The sequence below is a fragment of the Antechinus flavipes genome, chromosome 2 (genome assembly GCF_016432865.1).
Source record: "Antechinus flavipes isolate AdamAnt ecotype Samford, QLD, Australia chromosome 2, AdamAnt_v2, whole genome shotgun sequence".
NCBI lineage: Eukaryota > Metazoa > Chordata > Mammalia > Dasyuromorphia > Dasyuridae > Antechinus > Antechinus flavipes.
Genome location: NC_067399.1, coordinates 270293810 through 270313396, shown reverse-complemented (window position 1 = coordinate 270313396; position 19587 = coordinate 270293810). Strand labels below are relative to the sequence as shown.

General features: G+C 37.5%; 1 protein-coding gene across 1 annotated transcript in view; it reads left to right on the top strand.

Annotated features, from left to right (window-relative positions):
• Positions 1 to 19587, top strand: part of RASGRP1 (RAS guanyl releasing protein 1) — a 108375-nt gene extending 88788 nt beyond the window's left edge. Inside the window, exons 11-17 of the mRNA XM_051977053.1 lie at positions 897 to 1001; positions 2562 to 2671; positions 4748 to 4892; positions 6487 to 6523; positions 8832 to 8984; positions 11910 to 12292; positions 16736 to 19587. Coding sequence (XP_051833013.1) covers positions 897 to 1001; positions 2562 to 2671; positions 4748 to 4892; positions 6487 to 6523; positions 8832 to 8984; positions 11910 to 12292; positions 16736 to 16873 — 1071 coding nt within the window. The 3' untranslated portion in view covers positions 16874 to 19587. The remainder of the gene's footprint in view (positions 1 to 896; positions 1002 to 2561; positions 2672 to 4747; positions 4893 to 6486; positions 6524 to 8831; positions 8985 to 11909; positions 12293 to 16735) is intronic.

Genomic DNA, 19587 nt, shown 5'->3' with positions numbered 1-19587 from the left:
ATCTAGCCTCTGATGCATACTAACTGTGTGATCTTGGGCAAGCCCCTTAACATCTTAGTATGCTACAACTCTCTAAAATGGAGATTTGCAGAGAAAGTGCCAACTTGTATTTATGGAGGGAGTTTCCACATCAAGAAATTCTCAGGGCTGATAAAATAATAGGTCTAGTCTCCATCCTTTTCCTCACAGTTTTGTGAGGTAGATAAGGAAAGTTACTATAATCCCCATTTTACAAATGACAAAGCTATGAAACTACATAACATTAATGAATTTTCTTAAAGTTATACAGTTAGTAAATGGAAAATCCAAAATTCCGACCCAGGGGTTGATTCTAAGATCAGTATAATTTTAAATTCTACCTTGTCATCCAGATAATGTTTGGCCTTTAGTCTACATAAGACATATATGTTCTCCTTACTATCTATACCAGGGATTGCCAAATTGATTCAAGGACTCAGTCTGGTCCTCTACTTGTTTTTGTACTTTTAAGAACTAAGAATGTTTTATACATTTTTTTCTCGTGGAGGTAATTAGGATTAAGTGACTGGCCCAGGATCATATAGTTAGTAAGTAGCTGAGGCCATATTTGAACTCAGGTCCTCCTGACTCTGGGTGCCAGTGCTCCATCCACTGCACCACCTAGTTGCTTCACATTTTTAAATACAACAAAAAATTAATATAGAAAAGCAAAAGACATTCTTAGCTCCCGGGCTATAGAAAAATGAGCAATAACTTACCAGCTCTTGCTCTCACACTGAAGATAATTAAGAGTTAGCTGTGAATTGGTATCAATCCATGTGTGTAGGGTAAGAGTTGGTAGAGCAGTGATGAGAACTTCTAATTACAACTTTGTCTCATAGTGAACAGTGGTATTCTCTCTAAATGTTTTACTCTAGCCTCTAACACCTTCGAAGCCTCCTGTTGTAGTAGATTGGGCATCAGGAATATCTCCCAAACCTGATCCAAAGACCATCAGCAAACACGTGCAGAGAATGGTAGATGTAAGTATAAAACTTTTCCTATGGAGGAAATCCTGAAGCAAGAGCAAGCCATGGGGAACTTCCTGGTCTTGGAGAAGAGGGAAAAGGAGATGTGGTGGTTATTTTGGAACTCATGAGAATGAGTTTATGGAATAAAACAAGCATTTCCATAATATAATGTAATAATATTTTTTAAAGCTATATACATATTTGTGTATAATGGTAGCAATCTCTGGGGTTGAGAGAGGGGAGAAAAAAGAAATATATGTTTTTAATAATTTTTAAGTTTTTAAGTTTTTTGTTTTTAAGTTTTAAATTTGAGCTGTTTCCTTCTTTGTTAGGGTTTCCTGATTTAAAAAATAATAAACAGAAAGGTTAGGAAGCTCACTAGTCCTTATTATTCCTTGTTGATGGTTCTGATAGAAGATAGGTTGAAATCATAGTAACATGTAGAAAATACTTTCTTCACAATGAAAGGCAATGGATTGAAAGCCATTCTCAGGATTAAGAATGAGAATGAACTGAGGAAATGACTCCAAAATTCAGGAGCTATGTTCATTCAGTGTTCTTTAGCCCTGAGTGTAGAGAAAGATGTATCTCTCTCTCACACCCTGCACCGAGATACATATTATGGCAAGGAACAAATACAGGCAAAGAAATCTCCCCAAATATCTTAAGTCATTTATTGTATTAAGTTATTTACATAATATTATATATGTTATATATTAAGTAATCAAATTATCAAATATCTTAGTTATTTGAGAGCTTTTTCCTGGGGGAGGAATGAGAGATAACAAAGGAGATGAAAAAAAGAGATTAAATGAGGAAAACCTAAATTTAATCATTTTTGAACAATACAACTGGGTATTTAATAAATCACTGTTGCTTAATCAATACAAAGTGATTGGGGCATGCATATAAATTGATTACTTGCTATGTTCAAGATGCTTGCCTTAATGTAGAAAGGCATATAAAGAAGAGTAAGATATGGCCTCTTCCTTCCAAGATCTTGTAATTAGAGTTGCAAAAAATTGATAGAAAGATAGGTCAACAGAGCTATAGATAGATAGATAGATAGATAGATAGATAGATAGATAAATAGATAGACAGACCCCACCCATCCCCAATGTTACAATATGAAACACTGAATAAAAAGATCTAGTCAGTAAGGACAGAAAATATTCTTGGAATTCTGTGGTAGGAGGGATCCCCTTGTGGCCGAGGGTGGTAAGTTTTTGAGCTATGTTTTGATGGATGGCTTGGCTAGGCAGAAGGAAAAAGGCTTTTCCCTCGATAATGACCAAAGAGGGCAAAGTAGCCAGAGGTTAAGCATGTATTAGATACCTTGGTAGGATTGGGTACACATGCCAGATATAAAACCAGATATAAAAAAGATAAAGCCATGACCCACACATCTACTCTGTTGATGATTGAGGAACAAGGTTCCATATCCCCCTATTTGAGTAATGAGAAGTTTTCATCTGGGTACTCTTGATCATTGGTCTTTTAGTTAACATGAGAAATTATCAGTGGCTCTTTGAGAGTCATAAATTAATTCCCTTTTCCTATTTTTTCTTCCAGTCTGTTTTCAAGAACTATGATCTTGATCAAGATGGATATATTTCACAGGAAGAATTTGAAAAGATTGCTGCCAGCTTCCCCTTCTCCTTTTGTGTGATGGATAAAGACAGGTGAAGCTTTGGGTGGGTGTTCATGGTACATAGATGCAAGTCTCAGGCGATGAGAACAATGTGATACAAGGAGAATATGTATTTACAAGAGAATATGTATATATCACAATTTTATACTGAATTGGAAGGCTAGAAGGAGACTCTAGTCAGTTGTCTTCTAAGACTCCCTGGTATATCACATGAACAACAAGATAGAGGAATAGACATTTTCTTGAATTCTAATGACCTTTCAGACTACTCCAAAACAGAAATTACCTGCCAAAGCAACTTCAGTTGTCTCTGTGGTCTAAGATACCCAGAATTCAAAAGAAGGTTAAAAACAAGTCCAGAATTGACACTCAGTGATCTTGGGCTCATTCAGCTATCCTTCCCTACTTCCCATGCTACCAAAAGCAATAGTGCAATAGTAGATTCAAGAACTAACACAGACTTACAACAAAATCCACCCCCCATCGTAGCCCTTTCTCCCTTCTTCCATTAGCACAGAGACCCTGTCTCCAGGCTGTGAAAATTTGCACCAAATAGATAAAATCCACAATCTTATAGAGTCAGTGCTACAAAGCTCTCAACTGATGGTGCTAGGATGGAAAGCCCCATAGTTCTTTGAGCTGCCCAAGCCAGGCCAGAGACCTAAGGAACAAAGAAAATGGGAAAGGACACCAGGATAGGACACTATATATGAAGGTAATACTTCACTAAACCTGAGGAAAAGAGCACAGCATCCATCTGAGACCCATTCTGACTATTTAAAAGTCATCTGGGGCAAAGATCTAGGCTGCTAAACTGTAAATTACCCATCTAGGAAGAGGCTGAGCCACTCTGAAATCCAAAATAGGGGAAAATTGGGGGAAAGGGGAAGACTGAAATTACCAAATAGCTCAGGAAGAAAAAGGCTCAAAGATCCTGAATATAAGCAGATAAATCAATAGGGTACACATCTGTAACAAAGGGTAATATGGTCTCAAGAGCAAGTAAATGAGTTCAGGCATCCATGAATAAATACTGCAGAACAAAGGAAACTCTTGCTACACATGATAAAACAGAGAACCCTGTGGAATGTGAGGAGAACATGAAACCACAACTGAGTGGTTTAAAAGAGATTAGGAGGAAAGCATGTCATGTTTTTTTAAGATTTCAGGAAGAAATTTCATTGAATACTTTAATAATTTACATTTCAATAAGAGGAAATCCTTCCTTATAAACAATTTAAGCTTTTCGTGCTGCAACATATCACTCTTTTCGCCTATAAGAAATAAAGGGAAAAGCTAGTACTTAACATCTTCTCATATCTTGGTTCCTTCTCCACCTAGTTTTCTAGGTAAATAATTCTATTATAATTATATATATATATATATATATATATACATATACACATACACATACACATATATATACAGAGAGAGAGAGAGAGAGAAACTCAACATCACAAAGAGCTTTGTGCCATGGAATCAATAATGTCTCTCTTTCAACCATGACTCTGTCTCCCCGTCCTGATAACTGAGTTCTCTAGAATGATTGGGTTCATGGACAGAAAATGAGTCTAAGTCTAAAAAATATTGGTTGCCATTGGAGGAAAAATTCTTAACTCAGGATCCATAGACTTGTTTTTTTTTTAATATTTTGACAATTGTATCACTATAATTGGTTTTCTCTGTAACCCTATTTTATCTTTTTGACCTTTTATTATTTTTCTAGTATATTTATTTTTAATATACATCAGTTTATGAATCATGTTGGGAGAGAAAAATCAGAGCAAAAGGGAAGACCATGGGAGAAAATAAAAAACAGAAAAAAAAGAAGTGAATATAGCATGTGTTGACTCTATTTTATTTTATGATTTATGAAAACATGATTCCAAGAAGCAGTTCATAGCTTTCATTCACCAGTTGCCAAAGAGGTCCAGGACATACACAAAGATAAAAACCACTGCACTATGAGATTCTCCTTATGGAGATGCCAAGGGCCAGCAGGGGAAGGGAGTTTCTCTAGCATAGCCATGGTCATACCTCTCCACAGTCAATCCCCCAGCCTCCACACTCACATCCTCATCCCTTTTCTTCTTTGGTCTGCTAACAGGGAAGGCTTGATCAGTCGGGATGAAATTACTGCCTACTTCATGAGGGCCAGTTCGATCTATTCCAAGCTGGGTCTCGGCTTTCCTCATAACTTCCAGGAGACAACTTACTTAAAGCCTACCTTCTGTGACAACTGTGCTGGATTTGTGAGTTTTCTTTATGGAGCTTCAGGGTTGGAAAGGGGAGATTAAGATGTGGAAAGTGAGGACAGAAAAGGTATAGAATAAGAGAGCAAAAGGATGACTAGTTATTGCTCATTGTTACTCACGAGCACACAGACATCGATTCTAAGAACCTAATAGCAGTTATTTCAATTATGTCTGACTCTTTGTAACCCGTTTTTATTTTCTTGACAAAAGTACTAGAATGATTTGCCATTTCCTTCTCCAACTTGTTTTACAAACAAGGAGAATGACATAAACAGGATTAAATGACTTTCCTAGAATCACATAGCTAAATTTGAACTCAGGACTTCCTGACTCAAAGTCTGGCATTCTAACCACCTAACTGTCCTGAACAACAACAATAAGGACAATTACAGCTACAATTAATATAGAACTTTAAGGCTTACAAAACAATTTACATGTTACCTCATTGGTCCCCACAGCATGCTGTGAGATTGGTACTATTGTTTTCCCCCTTTTATAGATGTAGACAAGGATGACAAAGCTTAAGTGACTTTCTATGGTCATACAACTAGTCAGTATCTGAGATAGAATTTGAATTCTGACCTAAGCCTAGGAACAGTATAGTGCAGTGAAATGAAAACTTATTCTGAAATTAGAAGCAATAGATTCAAATCCCAACTCTGACATGTATCACTTCTGTGACTGGGAACAATTCACTCAATTTCACTTTTCCTCAGTCTCCTTATCTGCGAAGTGAATCAGCTACATAGCCTCCAAGGTCCCCTTCTGTTATAAATCTGTGACTTTATGATCTTGTGAATAGGTAGACATCAGATTCTGATTTCCTTGCTATAATTTATCACTTCTCCCAAAGCATTTGCCTCTAAAAATAGTTTAGTTTTCGACTTCTGGGGGATGAGACCTTGGGGAAATATGGTGGGCAGGTGCTTTGATAGGAGACAAAAAAAAAGTAGATGAAATGGGGGGGGGAATGAAATCTGAGCTGAAAGGAGTCCACATAAAAGAAAAATTGAGTGGGCTGTCATCCACCCAGTCCCTGAGTATCTGAAAGGCCAAGGCAGTCTGTTCTAGGACTTTTAGTACCTTGATTCCAAAAAAAGCACTATTACTCCACAATCAACTTTCTTTGCAAACTTTGGTCTCTGAACCAATGTGAGCTTCCTTGTTGACTATTCAGGGAGATGAGGAGTAAATCATCTGGGAAATGATGAATCTCTCCCTGAGGTCATCTTCACAAATCTTAATCTGATGCCTCTTTTCTCTGTGGAAAGAAGCTGTATTGTCTAAACCTATTTTTATATTTCCTGATCTCTGGCAAGTTCTATCCACATTAGGAAGACTTTGAGCATAATGTCAGCAGTAACATATCTGCTTTACAAAGACCAATCTAACTAAATATGAAGAGTCTTATCACCAGCAGCCTGGCCACTTGATGACAAATTCTTTGGCTGTGGCAAATCAGAAAATAAAAATACAAAGAGGGAGAAACGGAATCAGGTCCCAAAATGCTTAAAATCAACCAAGAATGGATGAAGTGAACTACTGTTGTTAAAGGAAGTTTTCTAACATGTCTCTTGTTTGCCTTTTATAGCTCTGGGGAGTGATAAAACAAGGTTATCGGTGCAAAGGTAAATTCCAGCTTTCTATATTGTTTTATGTGCTGATCAATGAATTAGTGACTTTAGTGACTTAAATGGTGTCAATTTATGTAGACCCTCATGTCATCTTCTAAGGAGACAAGTCCTTTTGGCAGTCACTCATTCATTTCTACACCTTTCAAATTTGCCTCCTTCTCTATTCCATTCTATTCTATTGAAATTGATAACCACCATGTTCTGGAGAACAGTTGTATCTGTATCTATATTATATATATATGTGTGTGCATGTATATACACACACATATGTATACAATTATCCATTCAATATCACAGGGATTAGGGACACAGGACCCCCCACGATCTAGAAAATCTGCACAAAATTTTGTCCCCCCTTCTTACTAAAGAAGTCTGATTTTTTTTCTTTTATGAGATGTTTACAGTATTAAAAGATAAAAGATGTTGATATTATACAATGCCATATATGTATATTTTATGCACTAAATTTTTTGTGTCATCTGCTGGCTCTAGTATGTCATCTGCATTTTTCTCAGATGCCCCCCCCCAAAATTCCCATTTAATTACCTAAGACAATTCACAATATATTGAAACCACAGGGGGTAAGTCATGATATGGAAGAGATAACTATGTGTATGTATGTATGTATATATGTGTGTATATTTGTGTATGTGAGTGATAACTTTGTGTATATAGATATACCTATACATGTATATATTTATGTATACCTATATATACATATATGTATGTGTGTATGTACATGCATATGTAAGTATATAGATGGAGATATCTCTTCCCCACGTAGACTCTGGGCATGGCAAAAGACCTTGCCCTCTGCTTCTTTTATAGCCAACATGGATAGAGAAACCTTCCAGTTCCAATGGAAGAACCACACCAATACAACAGGAAGTTACTGCTTTAAAAAGCTAGTCCAATGTTTGCATTGTTAGAAACCTAGGATACAGAAAAAGAGAAGACATAATCCCCTCACAGCCTGTGCTGTGGGGATACTTATCTGGAGTATACTCAGTTTCATCCTGAGCACCACATTTTAGAAGGGACATCAGTAAAACAGGACCAATCCAAAGAAAGGTGACTATGAGAGAGAACTTGAACCCATGACTATGATGATCATTTGAAGGAAGTGATGCTATTTAGCCTAGAGGAAAAACTTAAGTTGAACATAATTTCTGTCTTCATATATTGGAAGGATTTGAATCAAAGGCATTTAATGACAGAAACATTAAATTTAATTTGCTTGACCCTAAAAGACAGAGCTTTGATCCAAGGGCAAGAAAAATTCTAGAGAGGCAGATTTCAGCTGAGTCTGAGGAAGAACGATCTAGTAATTAAAGGTGTGTGCAAATGGAATGGGTATGTGAAATAGATCATTGTCAGGATATGTATATCCCAAGTAGGGAGCTGCCCCATCTCATCTCAGAATGAGTAGGGACCATAGAGATCACAAACGATAAAGTTTGGGGTCTTCCCTTAAAATCATAGAATTTCAGTATTGGAAGTGATGGCCCCAAACCCTGGTTAGCACATTAATATTCGACATACCCAAGACAGAATCCTGAATGCAGGTATCAAAGGTGTTCAGAAGTAAGGAACAAGAGATGGTGGCTGAAATCTCCGGACACTCCCCTCACATCTTGCCTCTAATCTCCTAACTTGAGAAAAGTCAAAACAATCTTTGATATGGAGACCCAAAACACCTGCTTGATGATTAGCTCATTAAGAATGTCCCTTGCTACTTATACCAATGAGACCCAAAGGGTCCAGATTTTCCACATGAAAAGAATGTGCAGTTTTCTAGCCTCAGAAAGAATAGAAAAAGGAGTTTGGAAAAGCTTGACACCAATCAAGAGTTATTTAATTCTCATTCCTGTTCCTTGTAGTTGGTCCCTAACCTCACACTCCTGCTTCCCTGCATTTGTACAGACTGCTCCTCATGCCTAGAACGTGCTTCCTTCTCATATCTACCTCAGAATAACTAACTTTTCAAATTTCAGTTCAGCTACTAACTCTCCCATGAAGTCTTCACTGGTTCTATCACCTCTTCCCCAGCCTCCCTCCCATTATTCTCTTCCTCAGTGTCCCATGCATTATGCCATTTTGTACCTGTAACGTGTATAATATGTATACAAATTTATTTCTGTAAGACTATAAACTCCTTGAGGACAGAGACTATTTCATTTTTGTCTTTATGTACCCAGAAACTAACACAGTGACATGCACATAGAAGGTATTTATTAACTATTGAATTAAATTGGATGAAAGGAAGGAAAATTAAATCACTGACTCCAACTTTTGTTTACAGATTGTGGGATGAACTGCCACAAACAATGCAAGGATCTGGTTGTGTTTGAGTGCAAGAAGAGATCCAAGAGCCCAGCTTTGCCTGCAGAGAACAGCACTTCTGCAGGGCTAGCATCTACCCTCTGCCCTCTAGGGATCAAAGATCCACAACATGGTAAGTGGATAAGACTTTGATCTTGAGATCTGGAAAATGGGAGATGGAAAAGGCAGGAAGGACAGGCAAGGTCCTATCAAGCACCACCCATGATGGGTATAGTTTCATCCAAGAACCAGGTTGTCTTTGAAAGTTAATGGCATAGTGTATCTAGGATATACTGTAACCTATTTAACATGTATAGGACTGCTTGCCATCTGGGGAAGGGGGTAGAGGAAGGGAGGGGAAAAATCGGAACAGAAGTGAATGCAAGGGATAATGCTGTAAAAAATTACCCTGGCATGAGCTCTGTCAATAAAAAGTTATTAAAAAAGAAAGAAAGAAAGAAAGAAAGAAAGAAAGAAAGAAAGAAAGAAAGAAAGAAGGAAGGAAGGAAGGAAGGAAGGAAGGAAGGAAGGAAGGAAGGAAGGAAGGAAGGAAGAAGGAAGGAAGGAAGGAAGGAAGGAAGGAAGGAAGAAAGAAAGAAAGAAAGAAAGAAAGAAAGAAAGAAAGAAAAACAGCTATGTTTGAGTTACTGCTGAATTGAATTTTAACCAAGACCAAGACTGACATCCCCCCAATCCCATGCCAAAGACTCTACTAAACTATCAAATCTAATCGTACTGGAATAGGGGGAGAGCAGGTTGTATACATCAATCAGCTACCAAATATTTCATAATATTTCAGGACTATGATCCAGTTTGTAGAAATAATAGACCCTGGGTCCTGGAGATACCTGGAAGGCGTAGCACATATCTCTAGTGCCTGCTGCATCAGAGCTGAAGCTAGAGGATCAAGCCAAGTTTGGGAGTGAGTTCTAAAATATATTGAGCTAAAGTTGATCAGGTGTTCACACTAAGTCCAACACCAATATGGTGATCCCCTGACAGTGGAGGGTCCCCAGACCAGATAGGAATGGGTCCTGGTCAAAAAAACAGAGCAGGTTAAAGATTCTTTACTGATTGGTCTTAAAATTGGACCTTTGAGTGACTTCTCTACTTCTATCCTAAGTGAGTTAGGAAGACCTAACTCTCTCAGAAAGGAGAAAAAAAAAATGTTGGTGATAGATCTACTCAGAAAATCAAAAATAACCATGAGCTATTTTCATAGTAAGTGCCAATGGAGGGCTTTGTACTTAGCAAAGGGAATCATCCTTGTGGGGAGAAGCCAAGAAGGCTTCCCCAGATGTGGGGGCGGTTAGGTAGTAATAGTAGGTAAGACACAGAGAAGTGGGGAGAAGCATTCTGGGCAGGGAGAACTGTGCCAACAAGGACAAGCACAAACCACACTCGGGAGGCAATGAGTAGGCCAGGCTACAGTTAAGGATTATTTTTGAAATCCATGAAATATGTTGGAGCAGAGTAGTGACATAGTTTTGGTATCACAGGGAAATATTCTTAATTGTCTCCCTGGCTTGTAGTCTGGGCTTCATGATGGGACACTAAGCTCTCATGGTGTCCTAAGGATATTTCAGGTTCAAGTATAAATTATAAATTGCTTTTTTTTTCATCTTTTATTCCCAGTGCACTGTGTACACAGTGAATATCTAATAAGTGTTTGTTGAATTGATTATTAATGTGCCACAGTGCCACATGGTGCAAATCTACCGTAGTCTAGATTGCACTGTTTGTTCCAAAAACAAATTGAAATGGTCTTGGTATCTATAAAAGCTTACATTTTACTGGGAGAGCATAGGAAGGATATAATTGGAGACAGGTAAATACAAAACCTAAGGGACTACTTTGGTAGGAGGAATTACAGGATGAAAAAACTTCATCAGAGTTTCTTATGATTTAATTAACTTGTCCAGAATCCCATAGCCAATATCTTTGGAGGTGGTTGAAATCAGGTCTTTCTGGCTTCAAGATGTGTTCCCTATGCGTATAATTTAAAACCTGCAAAAAATGAATACGAAGTAATTTGGAATAGTCTGCTTTGGTTAGAATTTAATATTACAACTTTTTTAGTTGTGTGACTAATATGCAGCACTGTTGAATGAAGCTTATTGCCATCCACTTCAAAGTAGCATAAACATTTCTAAAAAGAAATTATATCGGAGAGATCTTTATTAAGATTTTAGCTCTTTAGGATACTATCAAAAAAAGCACATTTATATTAGACAATACCCAATGATGTGCTGGAAAGTCCTTCATGAGCTCAAGCAAAGTGAAATTTGCTGTTGTACATTACGATAATAGTAAAGTTGTGGGATGATCAGCTCTGAATGACTTTGCTATTCTCAGCAATATACTGATCCAATACTACTATGAATGACTTATGATGAAAAATGCTATTCATACCCAGAGGAAGAATTAATTGAGTTTGAATATAGATTGAAGCATATTTATTTTTTACTTTTTTTTTTTGAGGGGGAATGGAGATCTATGTTTTCTTTTACAACAGAACTTTTATGGAAATGTTTTGCTAATTTCACATGTGCCTCCTCAATTGCAGGGGGGGAGGTAGGGTAGAGAGCAAGGGAGAGAATCTGGAATTCAAAGTTTTTTTTTTTAATTGTTTCACATGTAACTGGGAAAAATAAAAATAAAGCCAAAAAAAAATTCTAGCTCTCTCATTTCTGCAATTAATCCATCAACCTTGAATCAAGGGTCATAAATAGCAAAGGATAATTGGAGTACTAGCCCAAGCTACCAAAATTTAGAAACTGCTACCACTTGCAGTCTTTAAGCTTAGAATCATGCGGACCCCTTGTTAGCAATACTTAATTATTATTTGTTATATTTCATATTATATATAAGATATATAAACATATATAAATAGTTATTTATGGCTAATCTTTCTCTCGGAAGTGTCCCAGAATCTGATTCCCACTATGAGCAGTGTCCTAGTCTCTCCTATTTCCTCAAATGAATTAGTCTTTAAAAATTGATTTCAGGGATCTTTGTTTACACAAAACAAACTGCTATGTTCTATGTCTTCTCTTAGGACCCGAGGAAGGACCTTTCCTAGTGAATGGGGAGACAGTGGAGCACAATGAAGAGAGCAAAGATCGGACAATCATGCTGATGGGTGTGTCTGCTCAGAAGATTTCTGTCAGACTGAAACGGGCCATGGCTCACAAAGGCACACAGACAGAATCAGTCTCTTGGATTGGCCATGAAAGTTCTACTGGCTCATACCTACTGTCTTCCCCAAGAAAGACAACCCAGGACACTCTTTATTTGCTGCCCAGCTCCATGTCTCCCTGTCCCAGCCCGGTCTTGGTCCGCAAGCGGGCTTTTGTGAAGTGGGAGAATAAGGAATCCATCACAAAATCAAAGGAGGATCTCCGACACCTCCGACTCCCCACCTACCAGGATCTGGAGCAGGTACTCCTCTCCCCACACTCTCTTCCCTTGAACTTTTCCTGATAAAGAAGGTAGGGGAGGGGGGAGATTGTGAGGAGAGGAAGCTGAAGATAGCTCAGGAATAGTGTCTTGTTAAGAGAGTCACCAGACAGATATGGTGAAGAAGTGAGGAAATGAAGCTACTTTTGGTGTGTGAAAAGAGCAGAAAACCTTTGTTGGATCCCATCACTGTTACTTACCTTGGGCAAGCTGATCCCAAGCAAGTCATATAGCCTTCCTAAGCCCGTTTCCATAATACTTGCCTGTCTACCTTATTAGAATGTTTTGGATTGTTTTTAATGTTTTAATTAAAAATATTTATTTATTATTTCTCCCACTTTCTTTCCACTTATACCATTTTCATTGAAACAAACAAACAAAAACAACTCATAATGAAGGTGCAGTCAACCAAAACAAATTTCCACACTGGCCATGTTTCATCCTGTCCCTTCTCTCCATCACCCCTCTGAAAAGAGGTAGATAGTATGTTTCATTAGTACTCCTTTGGAATCAGGGTTAGTCATTGCATTGTTCAAAGTTTTTAAGTTTTTCAAAATTGTTTCTTTTTGTAATGTTGATGTTTTATTCAGAATCAATTTCACACAGGTCTTCCTCTGTTTTTCTGAATAAGATCCCTTTCATAATTCCTTACTGGATGACACAATAGAGTCCTGGATCAGGAAATAAGAAAGACCTGAATTCAAATACAGCATCAGACATGTATTAGTAGTGTGATCTGAACAAGTCACTTAAGCTCTTGTCAGGTTCCTCATGTGTAAAAAGGGGGGATAATAATATAACGTACTTCACAGAGTTATTGTGAAGATTAAATGAGATATTGTTTGTAAAGAACTTAGTATAAAGTCTAACAAATAATAGGTGTTTAATAAATTAATGTTTCTTCTCCCAAACTACTTAAGGCATAATAGTACTGTCTGATATTCATATAATTCATTTAGCCATTTCCCAATTGATGTATACACTCAGTTTCTAGTTCTTTGCCTCTACAAAGAGTGGCTACAAATATTTTTGTATATGTGAGTCCTTTTGTTTCTTTGATCTTTATGAGATGTAAGACTAACAGTGGTATTACTGGATAAGTATAACTTTAGGGGCATATTTTCAAATTGATTTCTAGAATGGTTGGACCAATTCATGGCTCCATCAACAGTGCAATCAAAGTCTCACTGGATTGCCCTGAGACTCAAATGTGTGCAGGCGCGTGCGCACACACACACACACACACACACACACACACACACACACACGTTTGTTGATAGTCTTTAGTATACAGAAGTTTGGGGCCTGCTATCTCTTAGGGCCTGTATCACTTTTCAAGGTTTTTGTAAAGATCATATAGGATCCCTGAGCCTAAAGTTGCCTAATCCTATATCCAAATTATTTCAGAATATCAACTGTACTAGTCAAGAGTGGGTAAAGCTCTAATCCCACCTAGCTTCTTTTTTTTAAATCCCTAAAATTGATATTGTTGTTGTCATTGTTCAATTGTTTTCAGCCATATCTGACTCTTTGTGACCCAACTGGGATTTTCCAACTCATCATCATCAAAGATAAGGAAACTGAGATAAACAGTTAGGTAACTTGCTGAAGTTGCTAGTTATTACTCCTATTAGTTGCTGCCCAAATAACTAGTTCACACAGCTAGTAAATGTCTGAGGCCAGCTTTGAACTCACAAAGATGAGTCTTCCTGACTCCAGGCCTGGCATTGTTCCATTTAACTGCCCAAGAGTTTGCATTAGCCAAATGAAATCTCCTTTCATGTGCCCAGCACTCTCCCCTTGGCAGAAGCTAAGTCTGCCCAGTTCCTCCCTTGCTTCTGCTCTTGCTGTTCAGGAAATAGCATGATATGGTACAAAAAGAGGATCAGAGTTGGAATTAGTGAGTTGGAATTTTTTACTTATCCTTAAGCAAACCATTTGACCCCTCTGAGTCTCAATTTTCTCATCTGGAAAGGTTTGGACCAGGATCATAAATTTAGAATTGGAAAGAATTTCAGAGATCATCTAGTCTAATTAGTCTAACTCATTTATTTCTAAGGGGAAAACCAAAAAAAAGAGAAAAAACTGAGGCCCAGGGAAGCTAATGAATTTTCCCAAAGTTACACAGGTAGCAAACTTCAAGGGTTGGGGTTTGAACCTTGATTCCAGAGTCAGTGCTCTTTCCATCATATTCCGCTGTCACCCACTAGGCAGACTAGAATAAATTCATCCCTTGAGGTTCCTTTTAGCTTGAAATCCCTCCTAGATACCTGGGCCTCCCCCAGGCAAGAAAGTGGGTGGGTTAGGTTGGGATGAGTGTGTGTGTGTCTATAAGTGTGGGTGCATGTATATGTCTGTCTGAAGTAGAGAAGGTCTCCCTCCAGGCGTGATAGTAAATGGCAACATTGATCTGTCCTCACATATCAGGATATACGTCCATCTAGAATGTGCTTGAGGGGATATGCTAGTGTGATTGGCTCAACACCAACAATCAAGAATATATCTGAATTTATAAGATTAAGTTGTGTCAAACATGAATCTATTACATGTCACAGCTGAGCCAGGAAGAACATTCATTAGGATACAAATGGCCTGACTATGAAGTGACCTTTGAAGTCTGAAAGGATAGTAGCAAGTATGTCAAGGGAAGGAGAACTGGGAGGGAGAGCAGACAGGGACTTTAACAAAGATCCAATTAGGATTTGGGGGTTAGAGCAAAGAGATCAGGTAATCAAGAGCTGGGGAAAAGAGGCAAAGATGATTCTTCTTTAACTGGTAACAACTGTCAAAATTGATGGTTTTTTAAGGGGCTTTGGGGGTACATTGCTCAGGTGAGCTAGGGGATGACTTCATTCAATAGACACCCTTTCTATAACATTCCCTGCTAACCTTTCATTTCTGGGTTACCACCTATCTTTTCCAGACAGAGAAACAAGGGCTGTACATATCCCCATTAGCCAGGGTTTAACATCTGAGGGAACTGCTGATGGGATCTGCCTCTTTTCCCACAGCACTGAGGTTGGAAGGTCTTTTCGGAAACCAGGCATTGCAAATAACAAATAAGGAAAAGGTTCACAACTTTATTGGATCATAGTTTTCATGCTAGAAGGGATGTCAGAAATTGAGTCCCATCCGCTCATTTTACAAATGAGGAAACTAAGGTCCAGAGAGATCAAATCATTTGCCCAGGGAACATAGCTAGTTAAGTATCTGAGGTGACACTTGAATCCAGATCTTCCTCACTTCAAGTCCAATGCCTTGTTCACTATTCCCTGTTGCCTTTCTACCATGTTTGTCTGATAGGGTTACTGAAGCCATTCTTCAGCCTTTTGGGTATTAGCTTGGCACTAAGAACTAAACTGAAGGAAACTGGAGAAAAACACAGGAAGGGGCAGGTTCCTTGGTGGTATTGGAAAGGAAAGGAATTATTTTGCCTGAATTAAACACACACACACACACACACACACATACACACACACACACACACACACACACACACACACACACACACACACCCCAACTGCATGGTGGGAGGCGGAGGGGAGGAGAGGAAAGGGAAGAGAGAAGTGCTTCATGAGTCATGTCATTTTGGAAAAGGACAAAATAAAGATTTGGGCAAAGGACTTTTTCAGGAGGAAAAAATGTCCAAAAATGACTTTTGAGAATTAGGAATCCTATGGAAAGGAAAATTTAGGGAATATGGCAAATCCACTAAGCATCTGGAATGAATAACCTTCAAATAATCTTCAGGCGTCTTGTCTGCTTCTCAAATAGGAAAAACTTCATTTGGCAGATGCTTCCAGATGAAAAAGGCAGTGGGTAGAAGTGAGATGTAAAATGTGCCTAAGCAATACAGATTATTATCAAGGTGAAGAAAGGGAAGCAGAGTAAAAAACTGCCACAACTGTGATTCTTTCTAGTGACTTTGCTGTCCCCTTTTCCCCCATTCCCACTTTTACTTATTTTCACTCTGTCTGACTAGAGCTGGTTTCCTTCTCCCAATTAAATTCTGAAAAATTTCCTTCTCTAACATGTTTAGGGGTCTCTCATCAATGATCTAGCAATGCTTACTGGAGGATTTGATTGGTGCTTTAGCTATCCTCTGGTCTGTTGACTTGGGAGATTATACCCTCAAGCAGATTGGTCTGGGAAATCCCAGCTTCCAATTATAATGGTTAAAATACCTGGTAGCCAAATGCAGTCATTTGAGTGATGAAACTAAAAACTAATTGTTGTTTACACATGCTAGCTTGATATTTAAGATATTATTTTCTACTCAGTAATAAAAAAAATCTTGAAAATCACTTAATTTTCCCTACGGTGAATGGGATATGTCAGTCAAATACAGGATACTGGGACACCATCAAACTGAATCTGATCTTCATTGCATCTCTTATAACATATATTTTCATTCTTTTTTCTCAGGAAATAAATACTCTGAAGGCAGACAACGAAGTTCTAAGGACTGAACTAAGGTTTGCACAGAAGAAGATCGAGTCCCTTCGGCTTGAAAGAACCAACAACCATGTCCTGAGTCATAGGGAACATCAAGATTGTTCCTAGCCCTGAAGCTAGGAGATCATAGGAGTCACATCATAGAAAAAGGTAGACCTCAACTTTCTCCAGAGCTGCCAAACACAAGGGAAAGATTGTTCATCAAAAAACAGATACCCTCAGCTCTTTTTTCCCCATTCATTTGAGGAGGAAGTATATTTTCAATGGGGTTTTATCCAGAGATGTTCTCTTCCATGTCTCCTGGCTAAAGAAAAAAAAAAAAAAAAAAAAGCTAGATGACATCTGTACTCAGTACAAAAGATCTCCTTCCACCACGATCCTCCCCCTCAGCTCCAATGTCAGTCCAGAGGAGTTTAAAGTCTGGCTACAGGACCTTGACAAGGCTCACAACCCTTATCTGAAATATTGCTCTTATGACCTCAAATGATTTCTGCATCCTTCCAACTAAATTCTAAACTCAGCCCTAAGAAGACTCTTAAAAAAAAAAAAATTATCTTCCCTACTTTACCTGAGAGCAAGATTCATTTTGTTCTACCTATTCAACTTGCTTCCAATCTACAACAGTTCCCTTTCCATCAGATATGATGAAAAAAATCCGTTAATCAATAGACTAGGCTTCTCCTATCCCTTCCTCCTCCAATCCTGGCACCTATAATTTCAGTGGACTATAGGAATCATCTCAACACCATTAATATCATGTCTTTGAAAAAGACTGGGCAACCACTTTGTCTTTGGGTGTCCACAGGTTTCCAGTAGAGTAACCATTCTCTTCCTCTCTCACACTTACAAATCTCACTTCTCAGTCCCTAACATTTTACTGAAAGTGGGCTAATTTGCTCTCATTTTAAAAGCCTGTTACCAAAATATCACTATGTGCAATTGGGAGATCATTATCTCAGCTATCTATCTAGCCTTTATGATAATCATAATCAGAATAGAGATTGTCATCATACTCCATGACTACCGATTTTGTAGAGTGTTCTAAGATTTACAAAGCACAATACATATTACATAAAAATTATTCATCATTACTTTTGGGGTAGAAATGTTAAAACTAGAAGGACCTGAAAGACCATCTTTTCCAGTTCTTTAGTTTTTCAGAGGAAAGAAAACAAGGTTCAGATAGAGAAGTCTTTTTTCAGGATCACACAACATGGTGAACTGTAACTAAAATTGGCTTTCTGTAGGTTTCTTTCCAGTATGCCATATTGGACAAATCTGTAGAATAGATAGCATAAGAATTATGACCTACATTCTACAGATGAAGAAATGGAATCTCAGATTTGACTTCCTTGAAAGTTATATACTTAAAAGTGGCAGGGCCAGATAAAACTTCTAAGTCCATTGCTATCAAATTAAATTCCTGAGATAGATACCCATCATGGCTTAAGTGTAGCTGAAATAAACAAAATACATTGTCTCCATGTATTTTTGCATTTGGTAAGAGCATGGATTTACATCATACTGTAGCTAGAAAATATCTTTTTTTAAAAAGTAATCTTTTCTGTTTAATTTTTAATTCAAGGAAATCTTTGAAAGTTCAGCTAATCATGACAAAATCCCTTCCTTTTTGTTTCAATGTATGTTTTGGGGAAAGAGTATACCTTCTCATTAGTGAAACTGTTTGAGGTATAAGCTAAGTAGATGAATAGTTTCAGTAATGGCTGATATTGTAAATATGTATACTTTGTGTATAGAAAATATGTCTGCATGTGGGCTGTTTTTTTTTTTTTCTGTGTAAAAATGTGAATGTGAAATATGTATAATTTTTGGACATTCTTATATTAATCCCAAACACAGCAAGGTAGTCTGAAATCAGAAAACAGTAAAACATCTTGCACACAGAATTTATAGTTTTGTTACACTTTCATGCAAAGCATGGTAATATACATTTTTATTAAGTTGATTTTAGCAAAAGTTGCATTGATATTGTCCATAATTTTGGAATTTTGTATCATTCAACTTCATTAGTCTGGTTCCTCTGATCAAGGGTTTCCAAATTCCTATTTTGGTTCCTTTTCACTCATCCAAATGAGAATTTGGCTTTATCTTTTATCATGAGATAGCTTTCACTTTTAAACTTTGAATGCTGTTTCCCAAATCCATCCTCATTGGTCAAAGCTAACATTTCCAGATGACATCATTTATTTGAGTACTGGAAAATTAGTTGGATAGGAGGTAACTAATTTACTACATTTTCCCACAACCACTAAGCCTGCAGGGGTTGAATTTTTTTTATCATCTTATCATGTACATCCCTTTAGCAGTAATGGCTGATCCAAAAGACCAATTCTTGGAATAATGTTTCAAAATGAATTAAAATATGGAAACCAATTAAATTGAAATAGTTAAGCAAAATACTTACTTAAAAAAACCTAGTTCATAGGCTAAGGTCAAAATTTCTGTGCAAAGAAAGCTTGGTAGTCTTGTTTACATTAAATCTTATAAAGTTGTGGAAGCTACAGGATTGAAATGTGGAACAACAATTTGGTTAAAACCTGCTTTACCACGATTTAACCACCTCGGGTCTTAAATGTGTGATTATTGTAGATGTTTATTCTCAGAACAGTGTCAGTTAGTAGGTAGTCTCATTTCTCATTGGTATTTGTTAACTCTCCCTTGTTGTAATTTGTAAACCTGTCCAAAATTGTATATGTAAAAGAACTGACAGAAACCAAATGTACAGATTGTAAAGTCTTTTGATACCTAATGTAAGTTTTCTTTGTTTAATATTTATATGATAAACGATATTAGGACCATCA